General features: G+C 32.4%; 1 protein-coding gene across 3 annotated transcripts in view; it reads right to left on the bottom strand.

Annotated features, from left to right (window-relative positions):
* Positions 1-3,501: 3,501 nt before the first annotated feature.
* LOC124360563 (regucalcin-like) overlaps positions 3,502-22,037 on the bottom strand; it is a 30,459-nt gene continuing 11,923 nt past the window's right edge. For all 3 annotated transcript variants that reach the window (XM_046814288.1, XM_046814289.1, XM_046814287.1), the window contains 5 exons: positions 19,258-19,411; positions 13,698-13,910; positions 13,175-13,396; positions 6,403-6,515; positions 3,502-3,811 (listed from right to left, as the gene is read on the bottom strand). In XM_046814288.1, coding sequence (XP_046670244.1) covers positions 3,581-3,811; positions 6,403-6,515; positions 13,175-13,396; positions 13,698-13,910; positions 19,258-19,411 — 933 coding nt within the window. In that variant the 3' untranslated portion in view covers positions 3,502-3,580. The remainder of the gene's footprint in view (positions 3,812-6,402; positions 6,516-13,174; positions 13,397-13,697; positions 13,911-19,257; positions 19,412-22,037) is intronic.

Genomic DNA, 22,037 nt, shown 5'->3' on the forward strand with positions numbered 1-22,037 from the left:
AGCTAAATAACATAAGGAAAATATTTAGCCTACAAATAATTGTAAAATAAAATCAGAATACTCTTTTATTATAATTTTCTTTACGGAATAGTCAGAATAGTCTTATTTTCTTTACGGAATAGTCAGAATAGTCTTTACCAATGTTATTTGTGGAGTCGCCTAATGATGAAACCTTTAATTTCGAAAGGCCTTGTCCAAAAAATAAACCATATTGGAAAAGTATTGTTTTATTAACATTTAGTACTATTTTAAAATTTTTTCCAGTTGCTCCAAGAGACTTCAATATTACAGTAATGTATAAGCATACAGTGTACGAAACATTGTACATATCAGGATAAACTTAACATTGATATCTACCTTTGAGTTCATAAATGCATTTACAAAATAAAAAAACTAGTGGTGAGCCATTTGGAAATTTGCGTTTTAACCCTTTAATGCGCCTTTAGACGCAGCGCTTATGGGTTCTGTAATGCTGTTTCCACTTTAAACCTCAAGACAGTAAAACATGTAAATACAGCAACAAAACTTATTCAAGGTAAATGACAGAATATAGATCCGTCTTTAGAACAAAACTAACAAATAACTAGCTCACCTGGAGTTGCCCTGTACTTTTTATGCCTATAGCCACATCATCTATTTCAGTCACCTATTATGAGCATTACTTGTTTCCTATTGTTTGTAAGTGTTTTTTTGTTGTATGCTACATTGCTTAGTGTTGTACCAAGATGATATTGTTTTAGGTTATTATTTTAGTTTCTATTTTGTTTTGTGTGAGAATTATTAGAGACAGTGGGAAATCCAGATGGTCCATATTGTAATAGGTTTGTCTATGATATAATAAATTTGTAATTTTCAAGTAAAAAGTCTATTTCTGGTTAGAGTTTTAGTCACTTTACTTAAAAAGAGATTTTTTATCTAATGTTTTTATCTAAATAAATAAGCAGTAACTTATAAAGTAACTTAATGTTCTAAGAGTTAAAGTTTTTTTACCTCCGAGCCATTCTTCAGGAAATAAGTTAAAATGATATTCAAGAATGTATAACTAACCGCATTTAGTTAATCTAATTGTAAACAGAACTAAGTGATTAGTGAGTCTTGTATGATAATTGGGTGTGTGTGTATTTCAATTTGTAAAATTTTCTAAATTCTCTTGTACATAAACTAAATTTTGGGAAATAAAAATGCATGGAAGAGTCATTATGTTATTATCAATAAAATATAACTAACAACTATCCCTTACTGCCAAGACAAAACATTATTACAGCTCTCTTCTGCCATAAAATAATAAAGTTTCTACACCCACACTATTTGAAATTTAAATTATTTATTTATTCACCCCATATAAGCTTGTGGTCTAAAGGAAAGCTTTACCAACTTCAAAATAGAGCCTTACATTTCAATATTTCTTAGAGAGAAAAGTATACTTTCAGTTTTATTTTACTTTTTTTAAACATTAGACACAAAATAACTGTACTTATTGACTTATTAGTAATACTAAGAATATCATATATGCAATTTATTTCACTAATAGAAGTATTATCTCAATACAATGCAGTATTACAGTTTAAACTGATTGGAAAGTCTTTGGCATATAGAACAAATAAAAGAGCGCTAAATACAGAGCCCTGTGGGACCCTAACAAGAACTTCTTTTAAACATTAATATTAATCACCAACACTGAAAATACACACATAATCTACACATAAGTAAGTTCTGAAAAACCTAACTTATCTTAAGATATTCCATAATATTGCACTAAATACCAATACTAAATGGTTGCTGATGCAGTAAATTAATTTAAAGTATTTATTGTTCAATATAATAAGATCCAATCATTTGACAGTGATATATGTGAAGAATTTTTAATGTCCTATTGATGAGTCACGTCTAACCAGTGTCGCTGTTGAATAGAAACATCTGTATGTTGCAGTTAGCTATGTCTGCAAGTTTGGATATTGTTATATCATTGCAGTGAGCATTAAACAACACGTGGCTGATAAAGACAGACTTTTTGTTAAAAGAGTTGTGTCTTTATCAGTATCTGAACTTGCTGTTTTCAGCTAATGTACAATACTTTGTTACCATTGATAACAGAACAATCTGCAACTTTCTTCATAATACCCATGATTTTTAATTCTAACAAAATTAAGTTATTCATACAGTGTGTCTTCTTGAAAGTCCTCCCCCCTCCCCTATTAAGTTTCTTATGAATAGATAAGAAGTGGTTTACTTTGGGGCATGTTTATATGACCAACTGAGGAGTTTGGAAATGTTTGTCCCAAATATGATTACCAGGTTAACAGGTAAAAGAAAACCCTGTTTATCATATGAAATGTTGATAATAAAATGTAGTTTATAAGCGGGAACAGCCGACATTGGGTGGCAAAGGGCTCAATTAGTGACTTGACTTCAAAAAAAAAAAGCATGAAAATGAAACACCTACCGTAATAAAATTGAACATGTTTATACAACAATATCTATATTGTTTGTATTATTTAATAGAATTATGATAAACAAGTGAAAATAGCAAATGAGTCCAGTATATTTAAAAATTTATTTGTACAAATATTTGGATAATATTCTAAACAACTTTTTTTTAAACATAACCTGGTTTCACACTATTATGATGGTAGGTATGGCTTTCACAAGATCCGTTACAAAAGGATCCTACATCTTTTTGCTGACTGATTACTAACGTATCTGAATATGAGGATGGAAGGAGGATTCGTCCATGATAACTACTAGTAATTCACTATAATCCACCCCTTCAGTGGGTGACAACGCTTTTCTTTTGTATGCAATATGTGCTTGTGCTGCATTTCGCTATGACTGAAGTCTTGAGTAAAGAATTAGCATGAGAGTTTGACAGAAATTTAGCCATTTTGCTTTAGATATACATTAATGTCTATGATACACAAAACTTTTGGTGATAAGTTTGTGGATGATATTTCAATGACAGTTTAAGTGATCCAAAGATGACCTCATTGGAGTGAAGAGTGACCCCAACCTGGCAGGTCTGTAACGTCCAGTAATCTTGAATGTGTTTTTGCAGTTATGAACAAAAATCACAAATTGACTGTGCGGTAATTGGAAAAAGATGGTGGCATGTAAAAATCTGCAGTTTGTGTAAATTAATGTGAAGGTTTGAAAATGAACCGTGTTTCTGGAGTTGTCTTTAGCAGTCCTGCCAAATTGTGGGTAACTCTCCACTCATTTAGCCATCTTGAATAACCTAAACCAGTATTTTAACTGAGTACCTCTTTCCAAACATTCTGTTCTTCTGACCCTTATTACACAGTCTTTTATATTAATGTATATTATTTATTATAAATTATACATTATTAAAACTTTAGCAACTAAGTTCACTGGGTAATTTAACGCTCACTACTATTACTGCTGAAGTGAAGCTATACTAAAACTCTGGCAGCAAACATCTTATTTAAAGATTATGTTACTAAATTTATAAATCATCATGAAACAAGGAGAATTAAAACATTCAAGTAAACAGAAATAAATATTTTACTGCTGAATATCAAGATTTGACTATTTGAAAGGCACAATTGTGAAAAATTTAATAAAACTATAGTTGCATTGGTAAACTCGGAGTTCCTTTCACACCCAACCCTGTAACTCTGAATGTGTGACCAGCAAATGGATACTGCTTCTCCATTTCCTCAGTAAAACCCACTTTGGCTGAAGTAACATAAAGGTCTTCTAGATTGGGACCACCAAAAGCAACTGAGGTAGTCTGGAGTGAGGGAATTTTTAATGTATGCAGGAGCTCACCTGAATTGGGGTTGATTCGCAAAACCTGAAAAATATTTATTAAATCTTTAGTGACAGAAGTATTGAAACAGGTTCTCTGGTGATTTATAAGTGGGATTGACATAAATTAACGTATCTCCACTTTTCTCCATCAAACTCATTTTTATATGGTTGGAAAACTATTTTTGTTTTACTGTCTGTATTGAGTGGACATACCCAGTTGGTTCAGAAATTACAAGAGGATTGCTGATCCGTGATTTAGGTCAACTACTATAAGCTATTGAAAGCCCTAACTTTGTTTGGCGGGTAGTCATGAAACAATATGGCTGGATATCAAGGGTACAGGGGTAATAAAAGTAAACAATTATACTATTTTCATATGACTCTGACCTATTGTTTGATAATTAATTGAGAATTGGATTTCATATTATACAGTTGTAAAAAGTTTATCATGCATTATGTGAGGGGGATGGTCGTTATCCTCCACTACCTAGCTTTTAACATTTAACCCCAGAACTGAGTTGATTTTTCTCTAATTGGCATGTTGTTTTTTGGTAATTTGAAGACCTATGTTTTGTTTCATGTAAACCTACATATATTTGTTATTATTTGTGAGCTAGTTTATTTGGTATTTTTTTGTTCACGGTGAACTAAAGAATACTGTGATGTATAAAATTAAATCTTTATGTAAATATTTAACATTTTCCTTGTTATAAAAACTGGTTGGTTGCAAAAACTAATTAGTGTTGGGTGAATATCTAGGAAAGCTAAGTTCTGTAATTAAATGTTTAAGTCCAAGGTAGCCATTGTACTCAAAATTTATTCTAGTTTACAAAAGTGTATAGTTGTATATAGTTTTTTTAATGTATGGTGTATAGTATATTAATTGGACATAGTACTTGAACATCATAATTTGTTATCATGGTAACACAAATGTTAACATAAAATGATAGCATAAAACACATCAATATTGATGCTACAACATACTCTTAATCCCCTAGTATATATAAATATGAATATAAAAATATAAATTCATAAATACACAAAATTAAATAAAACAATACCAAGTGCTGTAAAAAAAGAATAGTATTAGTTAAAATGTACCGATGAACACTGATCATCATTAATTTTCAATAACTGTCCCTGATATCACAATTATTAATGTAAAGGAATAAATAAAGACCTCACGTTATGCAGCTGTTCATAATGCATCAAATGGTGACTGATGTCAATCAACAGAATCAAAGTCAAAAAGTATTTGTTTCTTCCATCAAAAAGCATTTACATCTAGTTTACATGCGTTTCCTTAGGTGTAATACAATATACTACAATAAACTGATTAGGTTGGTGTAAAACTTCATAAAATAAGACTTAGAAATTAATTCCCAAACTAAGTAAAAATTGTGTTTCGAGAATGAGTCTCTTGTAGTATACTGCACTGTTATTTAATATTTGATTGTAGCTTAGTTACAACAAAAAATAAATAGAATCTCTGTAAAAATAATTAAAATTGCTGTAAAAATAAATATATAAATATAAAAAAAATTATTAATTGATTATGTTTTTAGTAATTTATAAAAAAGATACTAAAAATTTGTTTGGTTACGTAGAAGAAGACTATGGCAGCTGCAATATTCTGTATAAATAGTGTGCTATAATGAACGGATTAGTGGTCGAGTAAGTCCTTGAAAGTCTTGAAGTACACGTATTCCAACACTGTCCGCATTTCTGGTGGTGTAGTCATGAGTTACGTCCTTAGTTACAAGATTTCGTCGAATCGCTTGTGTATATGCATCAACAATTTCTAAACAAATAACTGTCGTATGTCAAAAACTTTTAAGCTGTCAAAAACGGCATCTGTAGAGTATCGCTGGTATTTCAGTGACAAATGTCTTTTTAGAATAAAGATAATCTGCAAGAGGGATGTTCGTAAAGTAATTGTCCAGGTATAAATTATATTGTTTATGTAAATAATTCCCCATTGCTAATAGCCTAACAACTACAACATGAGCAAGATCTTATTCCGCCGTTTCCCCAGGTTTGGCCCCCTGTGACTTTATCTTGTTCCTGAAACTGAAGAGGCCCATGAAAGGATGACACTACGCTACAATTGATGAGATAAAGACGGCATCGTAGGAAGAGCTGAACAAGATCACAAAAAACTACTTTAAAGTGCTTTGGGGATTGGGAGAAACATTGGTAAAAGTATATAGTATCTAATGGGGATTACTTTGAATGGTACAAAATTGAGATTAATAATTTTAAAAATTTGCAATATTTTTTTATCATACCTCGTATATAACATAAGTATTGTAAGTTTGATACAAATCCCTTTTTTAACCTTGAGAGATTTTTATAAATCCTCCTGTTCAACACCTGACCCCTTTTGTTATTTTTAAAAGTGATCATTTTACAGTTTTTAAATACCATACTAATATTTAATGTAATATTAAGTTAAACCCAACACTTTGTAATTGATAAGGTTATTGTAAATATTATTAAATAAAGGTTTTAATATAATTACAATTATCTTATAAATTAAAGGATGTAGTATTTTGTAATAAAGAGATTAACTTTTTCCTTTCCTCTCATTTAGTATGTATACTAAACATGGCAAATGAAAAGTAAGATACTCACACAAGCTCCTCCATATACAGCAACCCACAACATTCCTTCTGCATCTATTGTCATTCCATCTGGCAGTCCTTTAATGTTGTTTTTCTTCAAACAAAACACTGTCTTTTCATTTGCTAAAAAATGTATGAATAAACTGGTTTTGTACATTAATGTATCTAATACAATTTGTAATATTATAAAAAACTTGAGGCATACCAAATAAATTGGCTCTTAACATCAATTTAGGAAAGAACAAATAAATAAAAAAATTAGTACCCATACAACAAATAAGGGATGAGAAGAAGTGATTATAGGATTGTGATTTTTTTAGTACTTTTATCTTAAACCGTTATATTTAGTTTGTAATATAGGTATTTTCTATTCATTGTATCCAATTATATCCACTAGAATGTAAAGCAGATCAAGTTGATACAATTTTTTCCATACAAAAGGCAAACTAAAAAAATTCAATTGCTTCAAAACAAAATATTTTGTAATTTTTAACTATAGAATACTTCATTTTTATAACATTTAATAATAATAATTAATATTTCTGGTGGATATACAAAATTACAAAACATTATTTAAAAAACTAAATTAAAAATAAACTTGTAATTTTCAAGTAAATAAAGGAGTGAACAACGCCATATTTTTACAATTTGGAAAAATGAAAAAAAAAATTTAATTTAATGTAATCATAACTGGATTGTTAGTTAATTATTGACTTTTTCTGAGAATCTGAAAAGTTTCCACAGTAACAACAGACTAAAAGAATAACAGCAGTTCATCTCCCATTGCTTCAAATAATCAGTCTGAACTATCTGATAATTCAGCAGAACAAAAGTCCACAAATAGTAGTCCGAGTGATTCTGTATTAACCAAATCCTGTCAAAGCCCTATCCCTCCTAATGAAAGAAGCCCTAATCCAGTGGATTGTAATCAGAACACAGAACTGAATAATTAAATGAATAGATAACATAAAGAAAAAGACTGATCTCACTTGCTCTGTTTGAGTCCAAATGGGTGACAGATGACACTATTCAATTAGTGTTTGACATTTTAAACAATAGCATTGTACATGCTATCATTCCAGTAATTTCCATGACTATTAAAACTTTTAACAACTAGTGAAAATCTACTGCCTCATAATCTGGAAAGTAAACAGTTTATTTTCATTCCTGTATGTGACTCTTCAAAGGTGCATATATGGGAGGATATGGCACACATTGGTCTGCTACTCCGGCATAAAAGTCAGGACAGGTTCTACCATTTTGACTCCTTGGACAATTACAACGACAGAACCCCCTAAATACATATATTTTACAATGTAATCACCAAACCTTTCCTCACCAAAGTCAGAAAACCACAGCAATCAAACATCGGTGATTGTGGGATCCCATACGATTCTGACAGCAGAAAATTTGACTGAAAAAATTATTTCTGGGTTGACCCTCTCACTAAATCATTAAATTTGAAAACAGGGCTACCTACTCTTTTAGAGTAGGACATATTGACTAAAAGAGATCAGCTAGCACTAATCATTTACATCAATCAATACTCTAAGTTGATCTAAGAAACAGAATACTAAAAGAAAATTGGCATACTGGTGGACTTTGGAAATAGTAGACCTATGGAAAAGCTGTTTCAAAGCAGGAAGGCGTCTTGCAAAGGGTAGAATTGATGCTCCAAAGGAGCTGTGTCAGAGGATACTAAGCCAGGATTGTAAGGGTCCAATTGCAAGGATTGTAAGCTTGGCGTAGAGGATTGTTGAAAAGTGAAATCTCAAGATCAATGGGGGATAGGTGGGGAAGGAGCTGTGTGACGAAGTAGATGTGGGTGAAATGCGTACAAAATTATAACAAGGGTACTCGCGTGGAGTCTTCTCATACTACCAAATGAGTTGTTTAAACAAGTAATAGATACTTTGCTCCCTAGACATTCTGCCGAGGGCTGCAATGAAATAACTACAATAAAAATCCCGGCCTTCACTGTAGGAGGCTAAAATCGAGTCCAGAATCTGACAGGATCCCTCCAGAGGTTGTTAAACTAGAATAGAATAGAATATTTTATTTATTGCACATATTCTTTGAGAACAGAACGAAGGTCAGGTATTTTTCTTGTTACAAATAGTGTTTGTCAAAATAGATGATCAGCAGTGTTCAGGTGTGATATGTGTTAGTGCTTGTGACTTATGTGCAGTGACAATGCCTGAGTTCATTTTCTCCTGTCTGGACTCATAACTGTTCTTGGGTAAGATAATATTTTATTAGTGGTTGCCATTGCCGCACATTGTACGTTTTAAGTACTTTTGTATCCATTAAATTTCTTAATCCTGACGAAGAGTGTAGATTTCAATCCTTGAAACATAGTTTTGTAAATCTTGTAACATAAAATGAGGCTAAAAATCAATGAACATGATTAGAGGACACCATTGAAAAATTAAATTGTGATATAACATAACGTATCTACTTCAGTGATCTCCTGAATCTGGGGATACTGGGGTTTCTGATGATCCATTTATTGAAGAATTCTACTGGTCCTATGCTCTTCTAATAAAAGGACAAACATCCACTTAGGGGTACAAGTACTTATGGTGATCCCATGAAAATAAAGTTTTATAAACATACAAGTGGAGGGGTCTTAAAACGTACGAGTTAACTACACCCAAAATATCCATTGGTGGAACGCATACCTCCCCTTATTTTTTAACATATTCAATGTTTACCAGTTTTTTAAACATGAGTTTCTATGTCTATTTAAAATAAAAATTGCAAAATGTTTCAAATGAGGGTCATGGGATTCTTCAATGGAGGATATTTTAGATGTAATTGAAGTAAGGTAAGTACTGCGTAAACTGAAGAACGATAAGGCTCCCGGTTACGACAGAGTCCCCTATGAGTTTTTAAATACACTCCACATTCACTAATTGAAAAATTAATTACTGTTTATAATCAAATATATTAAATGGCCAAATACCGGACAGCTTTAAAAAATCTGTTATTTTTCCACTATACAAAAAGGGTGACATCAATGCAGTAGAGAACTACAGGGGATTATCATTTATAGATAGCGTATGTAAAATATTTTGCAGCATAATTTTAAACAGGTTAGAAAAATGGGTAAATAAGAGAAATGTCTAGACTAAGTTCCAAGCAGGCTTTAGGAAAGGCTATTCCACTGTAGAGATAACATTTCTAATTTAACTTGTATAGTAAACTTACAATTGGAAAAGAAAATTGCAAATTATACTGTTTTTTTGTTGATTTTTCCTCCACATTCGACACAATTCTCATTGATTCTCTGTTGTATAAGCTGTCGTGTCGGCTCACATGCTGAAAATACTCAGAGAAATGTACAACAGAACTTCCGGTGGTGTCTGGTGTAAAGAGAGGGTGACGCCTGCTTTTGAAACAGAAATGCGTTTAAGGCAGGGCTGTGTAATGAGTCCCTTATTTTTTTCCTTTACTTACTAACGATTTACCAGATTTTATGGGTGGAGGATGTATTTTCGGGAAAACCAGGGTGACTATGTTGCTTTACACGGACAATATAATTCTACTCGCACCTACATCAATAAGCTTGCAGTGTATGATTAATAATTTAGAAAATTACTGTGAAAATTGGAATCTAAATATAAATTTGAAAAAATAAAAAATAATGGTGTTCTGAAAAGGGGGAAACTGAGTAAAATTGAGAAGTGGCGGTACCAAAGGACAAACATCGAGGTTGTAAATGAGTACAAATACTTGGGTGTCATATTTACATCACAGTTATTGTGGAAACATTTTAAAATTAAGAGTATCAAAATTAACTATATGCAGTCTGGGAAGGTCTTTTAAAAGTTAAGAAGGTGCCACTGTTAGCAAAATTCACACTTTCCAATGCTGATGTCAGGTTAGTTTTGTGCTACGGAGCCCAAGTATGGGGATACAGAGAATTCAAAGCAATTGAGGGAGTTCAAAGAATGTTTTTGAAAAAACTTTTTAGACTGCCCTTTAACACAGCAAATTACACTTTTCATTGAAACTGGCTTGGAAAAATTATACTACTTTACCCTTCAATTAAATCTAAATTATCTCAGAAGAATCTGGAGTATGGTGCCAAATTTTTTACCTCATATATTAGCAAAAGAGATCGTATTAAAAAGAGTATTCTGGTTCAGGGAGTGAAAGAGCTTAGGAAATAAGTGTGGAATCAAGGTAAATTTTAATGTTGACAATAGCGTTGAGTTGGTGGGCCAGTTGACTAGAGTAGTTAAGGCAATGCGAACAGGCTGGCAAGTGGATCGTACAGGCCATGCGTGTACGTCTGTCTATCATCCACATTATTTAACAATCAAACATGACCTGGAAGATTGTTATGACGTGAATATTATGTCTTGGGAAATTAAGGCGCAGGCAAGCCTGGTTGATTTGAATTACAAACCTTGGTTTCCTGAAAAAAGTCATGTTTGTTCTTTGTGTAACCGGAACAAATGAGAGACGGTCTTTCACTTTGTAGGTATTTGTCCTATTCTAGCTACGATTCAGAGAAAATGGTTTGAGAATAACATACTAAGGTTAGTATGTTTTGACTACCTTGATGGAAAGGATTGGCTTTAATTTCGAAAATATATAAGAGATGGGTGGAAAATGTGATGGGATTTAGTCTATGAATTTAACTTTTAAATATTAAAATATGAATTAAAAACTTTGAGATAACAGTTGTAAGGAACCCAAAACAAAATTAAAACAAATATTATATTATTGTATGTGTGCACATGCATATGTGTGTATATGAGTATATATCTATTGGACTTACCAAATATTACATTTTCATTTTCTTTTTTCTGATTGTAAGTAGTATTTTGAAGCTTATTTGAATCACCAAAGTTAAAGTGACTATAGTTTTTGTTAATTACATTTTTTGTATTAATTGTAGTTGTAAGAAGTGCACACCAGACAGACGGTTGAAATAACCATTGTATTTAGTGCTATTTGTTCCTTACTTTGGACTAAATAAATACTAATTTACTTTTAGAGAGCTACAGCTAGTTCCTACACTCAATTAAGGTTAGTGAGGATAATATTTTGTTTTTGTTTATTGTATAAATAAAGCAATTTTTCTTCTTCTTCTTGAAAAATCTTTCAAATGGAGGTCATGGGATTCTTCAATGGAGGATATTTTAAATGTAATTAAAAATTCTTTCAAGATGTCAAGACCTCCTCAGGGCTGATGGAAGTCGCCACAGACTGGAAACTAGAGGTTGATGGTTCTAAGAAATCTAGATACAAATAAGGTCAGTTTTCCAGAAGCAGAGCTCAAGATTAGTCTGGGATAATCAATATACAAGCTGTCCTGTAGGTTGAGGTTTCTTAGTGAGGAATCCAGGTAACCAGCGACCATGGACTTCTAGAGGCTAGATTGTTTCATAAGTGGTGTACTGTTCAATCCAAACACTTTCAGGAGCCAGACAGATTCAGCGCTAAAAAGATTTAACATATGCAACATCAACGGAAATCAATTAGTGGCTGCTGAGCCAAATAAAGGTGTACTTGATATTTCTTAAAAGTTAAAATATTGTTATTGAAATAAACTAATTTATGATTATTATAATTTATTATATATATGTTGAATTAAATATTTAAAGCTGATCCTAAATTTTTACTTGTATTTTATTGTTTAAATTTAGATTCTAATTATGAAATCTTGATAATAATTTAAAAACAACTTATAAATAAATAACATTCTAACAACAAAATCGTTATAATAATAATTTTAACCCTTTGACTAGTTAATACCGAAACAAATTTGGGAGCGCCGTATGTGCCTATGGTAATCCTGATAGCCGTGCAGGAAGTGCTATGGTGGGTGCTAAACAGTTTCCAAAATAATGTTTCGTGATGTATACAGTACTCTCTCACCTGAATACGAATGTGATCTAGCGGAATACATTGAAAATTCTTTCAAGTAGTTTTCGTTGTTCCCACTACATAGCGGTTGCTCTTTTATTTATTTCTTTCAGACCCAATTGATGGTATTCAGACCATATGACGGTATTCAATAAGTTATTCCAAGTAATCAGCTGATTCTATTTCTGTTTGTGTAGTGAATACAGGTTGTACCCTCACTTTTATGTCTGGTTACCTTGATTATAAACATTTTGTTGTGTTTACTGTGAGTAAATAATTTTTTGTGTTTATGTAATTACTGATTATGTAAAATGACGTGAGTAAGACTTACAAATGAATTTTTGCTCAAATGCTCCTCTGAGACTCACTGCTTGACATTTTCCCTCCACCATCCCTGCTACAGATAAGAAGGACAAGCCAAGGAGAGCATGCCACGTGTGCAGATAGACCAGCGTCTGTGAGCAGCGGCACCGGGACACAACATGGATGTGCCGTGATTGCGATGTTCCGCTTTATGTGGCTGACTGTTTTCTCGCATTTCATACATCAAAGATTTCTGAGGAGACTTGTGTACTGTTACTAACTTGTACCTTAGTATGTGTATGAGAAAATACTGAATATTTTGTATTCTTATATTTTGTAAATATAATAGCTTTTGTGCTTAATTAGATTAATTTATGTATAAATGTAGGCCAAGCAGAACTTAAAAGCATTTGCATTGAGTGTTGTTCACACATTTTTCAACACATCTACCACAGTGAACCCAAATCACCTAATAAAAACAAAATCTAAAATTTAAAAACAAAACTCACTTTTTAGGGCACTCTTACTGAGGAAAACCACTAGTCAAAGGGTTAATACCTTTAAAGACATATAAATAAATAAAACCATAGTATACTTACATATAACACCAGAGGCATCATCATAGTCATAACTGTCAACTCGACGTTTCAAAGAGTCAATAAAGTACATTTTTTTCTTATCAAGACTCCAAGCAAGACCATTTGAGATCCCAATCTTTGATAACTGCTTTGTTACTGTTAAGTTCTTATGTATTATGTAAAAAGCACCCTTTTCTTCTTCAAACTGATCATGAGTTCCTTTGAGTAAAGGACCCATTGTACCTATGTTAGAACATAACACATCAATAATATTTATAACAATAATTTTTTAATCTAGTATTTTCATGTAATGAAAATAACTGTAATAGTCATTTAAAATATAAATTTAATAAAGGTGAATTATGAATTTGCATACTACATTACACATTAAAATTATCATAGTGTTCAAAAGGAAATAACAAAGATTACTAAATGTAATAAGCTTGTTCCTTCCCAAAGATTCCCCCCCTACACCACAAAAAAATGGACTCATTGTGCTCAAGTGATGGTAATTAATAATTTCTTCAGAGGTTGTATTACCTACCTGCCCACAGACGGTTAGACGGGTCACATTTTCCATCATTAAGACGAGTAGTAGCATTTGAGCTTTCAATATCTGCAAGATGCTCAGGATTCAGAGGCTTAGATGAAATACCATCCCAATTTACAACAGCTAAATGATTTTTCACAGAAATAACAAACTTGTTTTTCTCATTTTTAACTTTTACTACTAATGTAACGGGTTTGCCTTCAGTCTCTGAAAAAATAACATATGTGAATCAGAAATTAAACAAAATAATCATGTTCGTTATAATAATTACCCTATAAATAAATTTGTGTGTTTACTAAATAGATAAATAAATAAACACTTGTGACTTCTGTTTACAAATGATCAACACAGATGTCTTGCAATGAAGACAGAGTGACAGTACTAAAAATCATTCAATATAGAGTCGCAGTGAAGGTTTTCAGGTGATGTAATCAATTTTGGGTTTGGAAAATACTTTTTTTTTTCTATTAAATTCATAGCGTTTAACCCTCTAAATGCTATTCATTTTTCTAACACACTAGGTATGATTTAAACTGATTTTTAACTCTTAAAAGCTACCATTATGGCTATAATTTAATAATAAATACCTTTATTTAATAATAAACACATAAAATAACACAAATCAAGTTTTTTTACACTAAAGATTAAAAATATGCAAACCAGATATTTTGGTCTGATACACTTATATAAGAATATACACTGATCCTGTCAACTTCCACACAAGTAAACCACCGTTGATTCAAGGTGGATCCTCCTTCACCACAGACCAATGACTTTCATAAGTGCACACTTAGATCATAAAAATCCCTAACAACAGGTGTAGGAATCGAACCCACATCTCCAAGGCCAACTCCTGTGTCCAAACATAGCACCTCAGATCGCAAAGCCAGATCTGAAATTATTATTCGTATTATTCTTGGTGTGCAGATAGGTCACTTAAGACTGCTCCAGCAGCGCTCACTCACATTTCTTTGGCAGCGCTCTAATAAGTCACAATTGTGACTAGTAGTGCTTATAGGGTTAAAATAACTTTCATGAATACAGAGTGTCATCTTTATCCGTGACTGTCTGTCATAAATCTTAATTAATGTAGATTTAATTAAAATTTTGTGCATAAATGAAGATATATTACAAGATGTGTGATGAAATGAAAGATACAGGTGATAACATGAAATAGCAGTTTAAAAACTTGGATGATGAATTTCTATAAGTAAAATTGTGACAATTAATTGATTTAACTTGTGAAATAGCATTCATTTTAAGTAGACAATTTAGGCCATTTTGTAATCAGGCCCAAATAAAAACTGCTGAAGATTACCATTTGAAATTCTTAGATTATGTATATGAGTTATATCTTCAAGGAGTGAAAGGTTTTGTATTAATTTTTGACTAAAGAAAATTTTATTTGTATTATTACATATAATTTAAGAAAATGATAGTTTTTATTTTTTATCAAAATTAATTAAGAAGAATTCATGTCCATATGATAAACATGTCGCATTTTTATTTGGGTTTGGTTACAAAATCGTCTAAATTGTCAGGTTTGTATTCCTGCAATATTATGACGAGTAATAACAATTAAACATTTTTTTCTGTATTCAATGACAATATCTGAAAGAGCTATGAATTTAATATGACAATTATTATTCATACATAAAATAAATTGCATCACCTGTTACTTGTTTTATAGCTAAACAGTTATCATACAGTAGTTTAACATGTGGATTGCTGCATTGCATATTGGCCAAGATAGTAGTAATATGTTGAAAGAAAAATTTATCTCAATAAATAATGGTTTCAATAAGTATACAAATTCCAATGTCATTATGAAAAGCTTTCCTTTGCGATGTTCAAAATATCCTTAATAATACCCATTGGGAATAGTACCCAATGAATGAAACTAAAACACCCTCTTCTTTCGATGCTGAGCTAAGAGTGTCATCTTTATCTTACTGTATGTCATAAATCTTAATTAATGTACATTTACTTAGAATGTTATGCATAAATAAAGATATATTACAAGTTGTGTGATGAAATGAAATATACAAGTGGTAACATAAAATAATAGCAGTTTAAAAACTTGGATGATGAATTTCTATAAGTAAAATGGTGACAAGATATAGAAACTAGATAATTATATACAGATAGTGTCATTTTATTAGTTTCAAGATCATTATCTGTCTAGACTGTTATAAATTCTTTAGCCTCTTTGAATAAGCCAGAGTTGCCCAAAGCAAGGCCGGACTGTTGGAGTACTGCCTCCCACCATCACTCACTATGTCACATCCGTCCGGCTGACCGTATACTCCCAAGGCCAACTTTAATACAGGCCGGAGTGCTACCCCCCCATTAACACTCACTATGTCACAATATCCGTCTGGCTGACCGTATACTCCCAAGGTCAGACTTTAATACAGGCCGGAGTGCTACCCCCCCCATTATCACTCACTATGTCACATCCGACCGGTCAATCGTATACTCCCAAGGCCAACTTTAATACAGGCTTGTGTACTGCCCCCCACCATCACCAGTCGATATGTCAAACAATACGTTACACAATTCTTCCGGTCGACTAAATAATCCTGTATTTATCCTGGCTGGTTGGTTATAAGTGTGCATATCATTATGTTATTATATATATGTTTGGTATAAATTATCTTGTTGTATAAAGGTTTGAAAAGTACACACACACACACAGATATATTATATAATGTAAATAATATAATACTATTTATATATAATTTATAATATTTATATATATATATATATATATATATATAAAATTATATAATTTATATATATATATATATATATATATATATATATATATATATACACATCACTTTAAAATTTAACACGTTGACTGCGGGAAACGCCAATTGGCGTTTGATCTATCTGCCCCATATGCGGATAACGCCATATGGCGTTCTGCTCAGCTCTTGGCGGGTAACTATAACCAGTCGGTTCCTGTTGTTATTATTCAGTTATTTGATATAATTTGTCTTGGAAGGTCATACTTAGGTTATGTTTTTACATTCTTCAAGCCGTTTTTTATTCGTGAAAATGAATGAAAACAAGAAAAACCTTGAAACCTGAATAATTGAACTATTACTGAAATAGATAGGTATTATTGTTCTGATTCTGGATCTGAGGCTTATAGTAGTGATGTGAGTGATGATATTAACAGTGATGATAGTGTATCTGAATTGGATTTAGACACAGCAAATGATAGCCGGACGGACGTGTCCTCAGCTGTAAGTAGTCTACAACTGAATTTACCTTCCACAAGCCAAAACACTCAAACAAGAGTAAATAAAGCTTCACGTTCTCAGCTAGATTGGAATGAAAATCCTGTTATGAAAACATTTATGTTCATGGAACCAACTGGTTTACATGTTGATATACCAGGTGCCAATACTCCCTTAGACTTTATAAAACTTTTAGTTGATGACACCTTTCTGCATGGTATTATAAATTAAACTAATGATAATGCTGAAAACGTTTTTTTATCATCAAGTATGACAGAAAAATCTCGTATAAGCCAATAGAGAGACTTGAAACTTCCTGAATTTAACAATTTTTTGGGGCGTTGTACAATTTCACATGGGAATTGTAAAAATGCCTCAAATTCAAGATTATTAGAAAATGAACAAACTTTTTAAGACATGCTTTGGCGAGTAAATGAAACGGCATAAGTTTTTATTAATATTAAGATGCTTACATTTAGCAAAGTATAATCCAGAGTCTGACGATCGATTGCACAAAATCAGGCCTGTCGTAGATTATTTTAATAATAAGATGCAATGCATATACGTACCAGGAAAGAAACTCTCTCTTGACGAGAGCATGGTCTTATGGAGAGGTCGCTTGATTTTTAAGCAATACATCAAACAAAAAAGGCATAAATACGGCTTAAAATTGTATATTCTATTTGAGCCAAATGGCCTAGTCTTGAAGTTCTGCGTTTATGCTGGAGCTAAGGATGATCTATCAGGTGCTGGGCACACTGAAAAAGTGGTAATGCACTTATTATCTGAATGGTTGGGAAAGGACCATGGTGTTTTTGTTGACAATTTTTATAATAGTGTACCATTGGCAAAAAAACTTCTTGCTGAACAGACATGCGTAACTGGAACACTGTGTAGATAGGGTAGATAACCCTAAGGAAGTTATGAAAATGAAAAAGGGGGAAACTACTGCTAAGTACCATGAAGGTGTAATGGTTGGAAAATGGACTCTAGGGATGTTTTGTACATTTTAAACCAATACGAAAATGAAATGACTACTACTATCACTAAAAGAGGAGAAGAGAAACAAAAACCATTGCCAATTATCAGATACAATGAAAATATGAGTGGTATTGACAGACAAGATCAACTCCTAAGATACTACCCCTGCGAAAGAAAGACCATCAGGTGGTACAAAAAGTTGTTGATCTGTATATTACAAATGAGCCTACTGAACGCTTACCTGCTTTACAAAAAATGCAACATTGGCAAAAATGTGTCATTGGTAGAATTTAGACCCAGCGTGATTGATGGATTGCTAACTCCACTAGCACATGAGGTGGCCAGACCTGCTGCTACCAAACTCTTCCTACTAAACTCCCCATGGGTAACAAAGGAAGGCCACTAAGAAGGAGATGTGTCATTTGCAGTGCTGAGGAAAGGAGAACGAACAGACACGACATAACACATGGACATGTGTGAAGCTTGTGATGAGAAGCCCGCGTTGTGCCTAGTGGGCTTCCAAAAATACCACCAATGAACGTTGTCAAAAACTCTTTCTATTATGGATTTTATTTTCTTATTTGTCTGTTATCTAGAAAAACGGTCAATTTTGTTTGAGTTAAAGTAAGTAATAGTGTTATTTGTATTAGTACATTTCTTTACTAAATTACATTAGGCAGAAAAAGTGAAAACAGCAAATGGCGTTTTACGCATATACCATCATAAAATAATTAAATATGCAGGTAACGCCAAATAGAGTTTTTATTTTATTTTACTGCAACAAATATGTAAACCCTCTAAGTACGTTCAGATATACATAGAAACATAGTTAAAAACCCATTCTGATATTTTGTTTTGTTTTTTTGTTGATTGCATGCGTCAAATAAGGAATTTTTTTTCTTAGCAGTCAACGTGTTAATGTTAAAATAATTTATTTTAATAAAAATATTACTCTTAAACAGGAAAAATTGATGTCTAGCAAGTTACTATTAATTTTAATTAGATATTTAATTTTGAATTCAATTCAATATCTTATGGTTTTTCTTTTGAAATTGAATTGAAAATTAAAATGAAGTTACTACACTTCCAGTAACTTCATTTTAATTTTCAATTCAATTTCAAAAGAAAAACCATAAGATATTGCCAGTCATGAAGCCAAATGGGTGCTTATTCCCCTTTAATGAGGAAGAGCAGTTGGACGTCACAGTAAAGGCCTCCAGCCTTTATTATAGTCTGGCCTTAGCCAAAGCTAAGCAAACAAATTTTTTTCTACATACTGACTTGTAATTTTGTTATGAATAATGGGCCTTAAACTTTTAACTTACCCACATTGACGGAATGGTGCTCCTTAGTTTTTGGATTGTAGTTATGAATTTCATGGTTGAACAAATCAATAAAATACAGAGTCTGTGATTCCTCATCCCAGTAAGGACCCTCTCCTAGACCAACAGGGCGACCTACTTCCTCTATCGTAACCATCTGAAACACACAGAAAATATCAGTTCAGAAACAAATTATCATCCAATGAAGCAATTTGTTATACTTCATGTTACATTGTATTTTTTTAGAGCAGACTTAATTGGAGACAAATTACTGGAAATAAAAATGAATATTCATGATCTTAGAATTACTTGAACCTTTAAGAGACTAATTGAGTTAGCATTTTTTGTATCTTTTATCTCATTGGCTGACTCTCATTTAACTAAACATACCTTACTTCTGTTTTTAAGTATGTCAAGGTTGAAAAAATATATGACCTGTGAAAACATTCATCATTGATATATTTAATCCTTTCTCAAATTTTGATCCTATCTAAATATTTAAAACCATTTCCAATGGCAATGTTTTAGGTGAATTAGCCTTTTTTGTGTCTATATGGATATAAATATATATTTTTTTTTTTATTTATTAAAATGTAAGAATGTATTGCTTCATCCTTTTTCTTCACCTCTTGAGCCATGGTTCCAAGAGGTTAAGTTGTTGCTGCATTAACACGCATAACTGGCAAAGATGCGCTGATCATACAAAGAATAATGCATTGTCAGAGTAGATGCGAGGTAAATTCTGGGAGCTAATGGGATATCATCGGTGTACTGCATAGATAATATCAGTCCATGAACTGATTTCTGTAGCATACCAGCAGATATCGGAGACTTAAAATGGTCGTCCCACTAACACAGCGAAAAGACGGACTTAATGATATAGTGCCAGAAATTAGAATATAGACCAGGGCAGAGGTTTGTGTGTAAGCTTGAAAAGGTGTCCCTCGTACCACGTGTGGTTGTAGGCCTTACTCATTTCTATTGTTACGGGTAATAACCGTACCCTTATTTCATTAAGTCATTTATTAGCTTATAACATTTTACACTATTACAAATTTTAATACAAAACAGGTGCCTTGTCATAATATAGACTTACCAACTAAATAATTACTAACTAAAACTTAAAAACTATATTTACACATTTTGAAAATTGGCTGCATCTAAAGAAATATCAATTTACTGAGTAATAGGCCTTATCTAAGAGAAGTTTTTTTAATTTAGTTTTAAAATTCTTTAAGGTAAGTTTTTGAAACATTGTGGTAAAAAATTGAATAGCTTAATTCCTACATAAAATGGTGTTTGATTTTGTCAAATAAATTGGAACTAGAAGCAGATCTCTATGTCTTGTATTGCAACTATGGGGAATGACAGTTTCTAGAACTAAATGTTTGTTTCGATAATAATATAAAGTGACGATAATGTAAAAATGTTTAGCCTTTTAAAAAAGTTCTGCATGGTGTCCTGGAGCTAGATTTGGTTAATACATGTACAGCTATTTTTTTGTAATTTGAATACACACTGATTTATGTGAACATCCTCCTAGTGTAATATCATACTTCATAATGGAGTGGAAATACCCGTAATATATTATATTATATCATTTTTTAAACTTAAAAACTCATTATATTTTGTAAAAAAGATGTTTATGTAGTATGTCAGCTGCCTGAGCACCATGGTCCATTGAAGTCTTGTGTAATGACCTTTCCAAAAACTGTACTCGTCATCCTAGAGTGCAAGATGAAAGTTCTCTGGATGGAGTGCAAGATGAAAGTTCTCTGGATGGAGTACAAGATGAAAGTTCTCTAGTAAACGTTTCTTAGAGAACTTTGGAGAGGGTTGGTAGGAAAGAAATCAGTTCATAATTCTCTGACAGTATCAAAGTTTTTGCAAGCTTTGGTATGAGGATCACCTTCTCAGTATTTTAAATAGTGTTGTGATCCAGGAGACAGTCCAGACACTATACTGGACAGGCCGTCCTATACGGTAGGCACGTGCCTAGAGCGCTAGGCAATTGGCATTTTGGGGGGGAGCACAAAAAAATGGCTGTGGTTGTATCCGCATGCATCATTTATTGCGCAACTGCCGAAAGCCTAAATTACAGTTCGTGTAATCCAGTCAACAATGACCCCCTAGGAATTCTCATTCATCCATCAACGTCGGCCGCACTAGATTCAACAACTGCAATCGCACACAGCATACCTATCTCAGAATAAAACCTGGAAGTAGAAGATCCGAAAATCAAGCCTACGGACTCAGTTGAAGAGCAATATGATTTTGAGCTTTAAGAGAAAACCCCTATTCATTCTCCAACTTCAGCCGAATTAGATACAACTATATATTGTAATTGTGTACGAGCACGATAGTAACTCAAACTCAGACACAAACCTCGTAGTAGAAAGTGTGAAGCCCAAAGACCCAGTTGACCTATACGATTTTGAGCTTGAAGACCCAGCATCGTGGAATATAAAAAACGAATCACAAGTAAATGAAATAATAAGTTTTGAATTTGATCAAAATCTTCTGCAAGCTCATTTTTCAAAGTCTGAACATCACGGTGATGGAAAAAGTAAGGTGAAACGAAAGCTTTTGATCAACTTATTTTTTGTCACGCTTTCGAACAGAGAAAAGATCAAAAGAGACTGACTTTTTTACTCGCACTCAACAGGGCAGGTATTTTGTAAACTCTGCCTTATGTTTCAACCAGAGGACAAATCCACATCTTTTAGCAAAGTGTTTAATGATTGGAAAAATTCCTTTGCATTAGCTGAGAAACATGAAAAATC

This window comes from Homalodisca vitripennis, chromosome 4 (assembly GCF_021130785.1).
Source record: "Homalodisca vitripennis isolate AUS2020 chromosome 4, UT_GWSS_2.1, whole genome shotgun sequence".
Classification (NCBI taxonomy): domain Eukaryota; kingdom Metazoa; phylum Arthropoda; class Insecta; order Hemiptera; family Cicadellidae; genus Homalodisca; species Homalodisca vitripennis.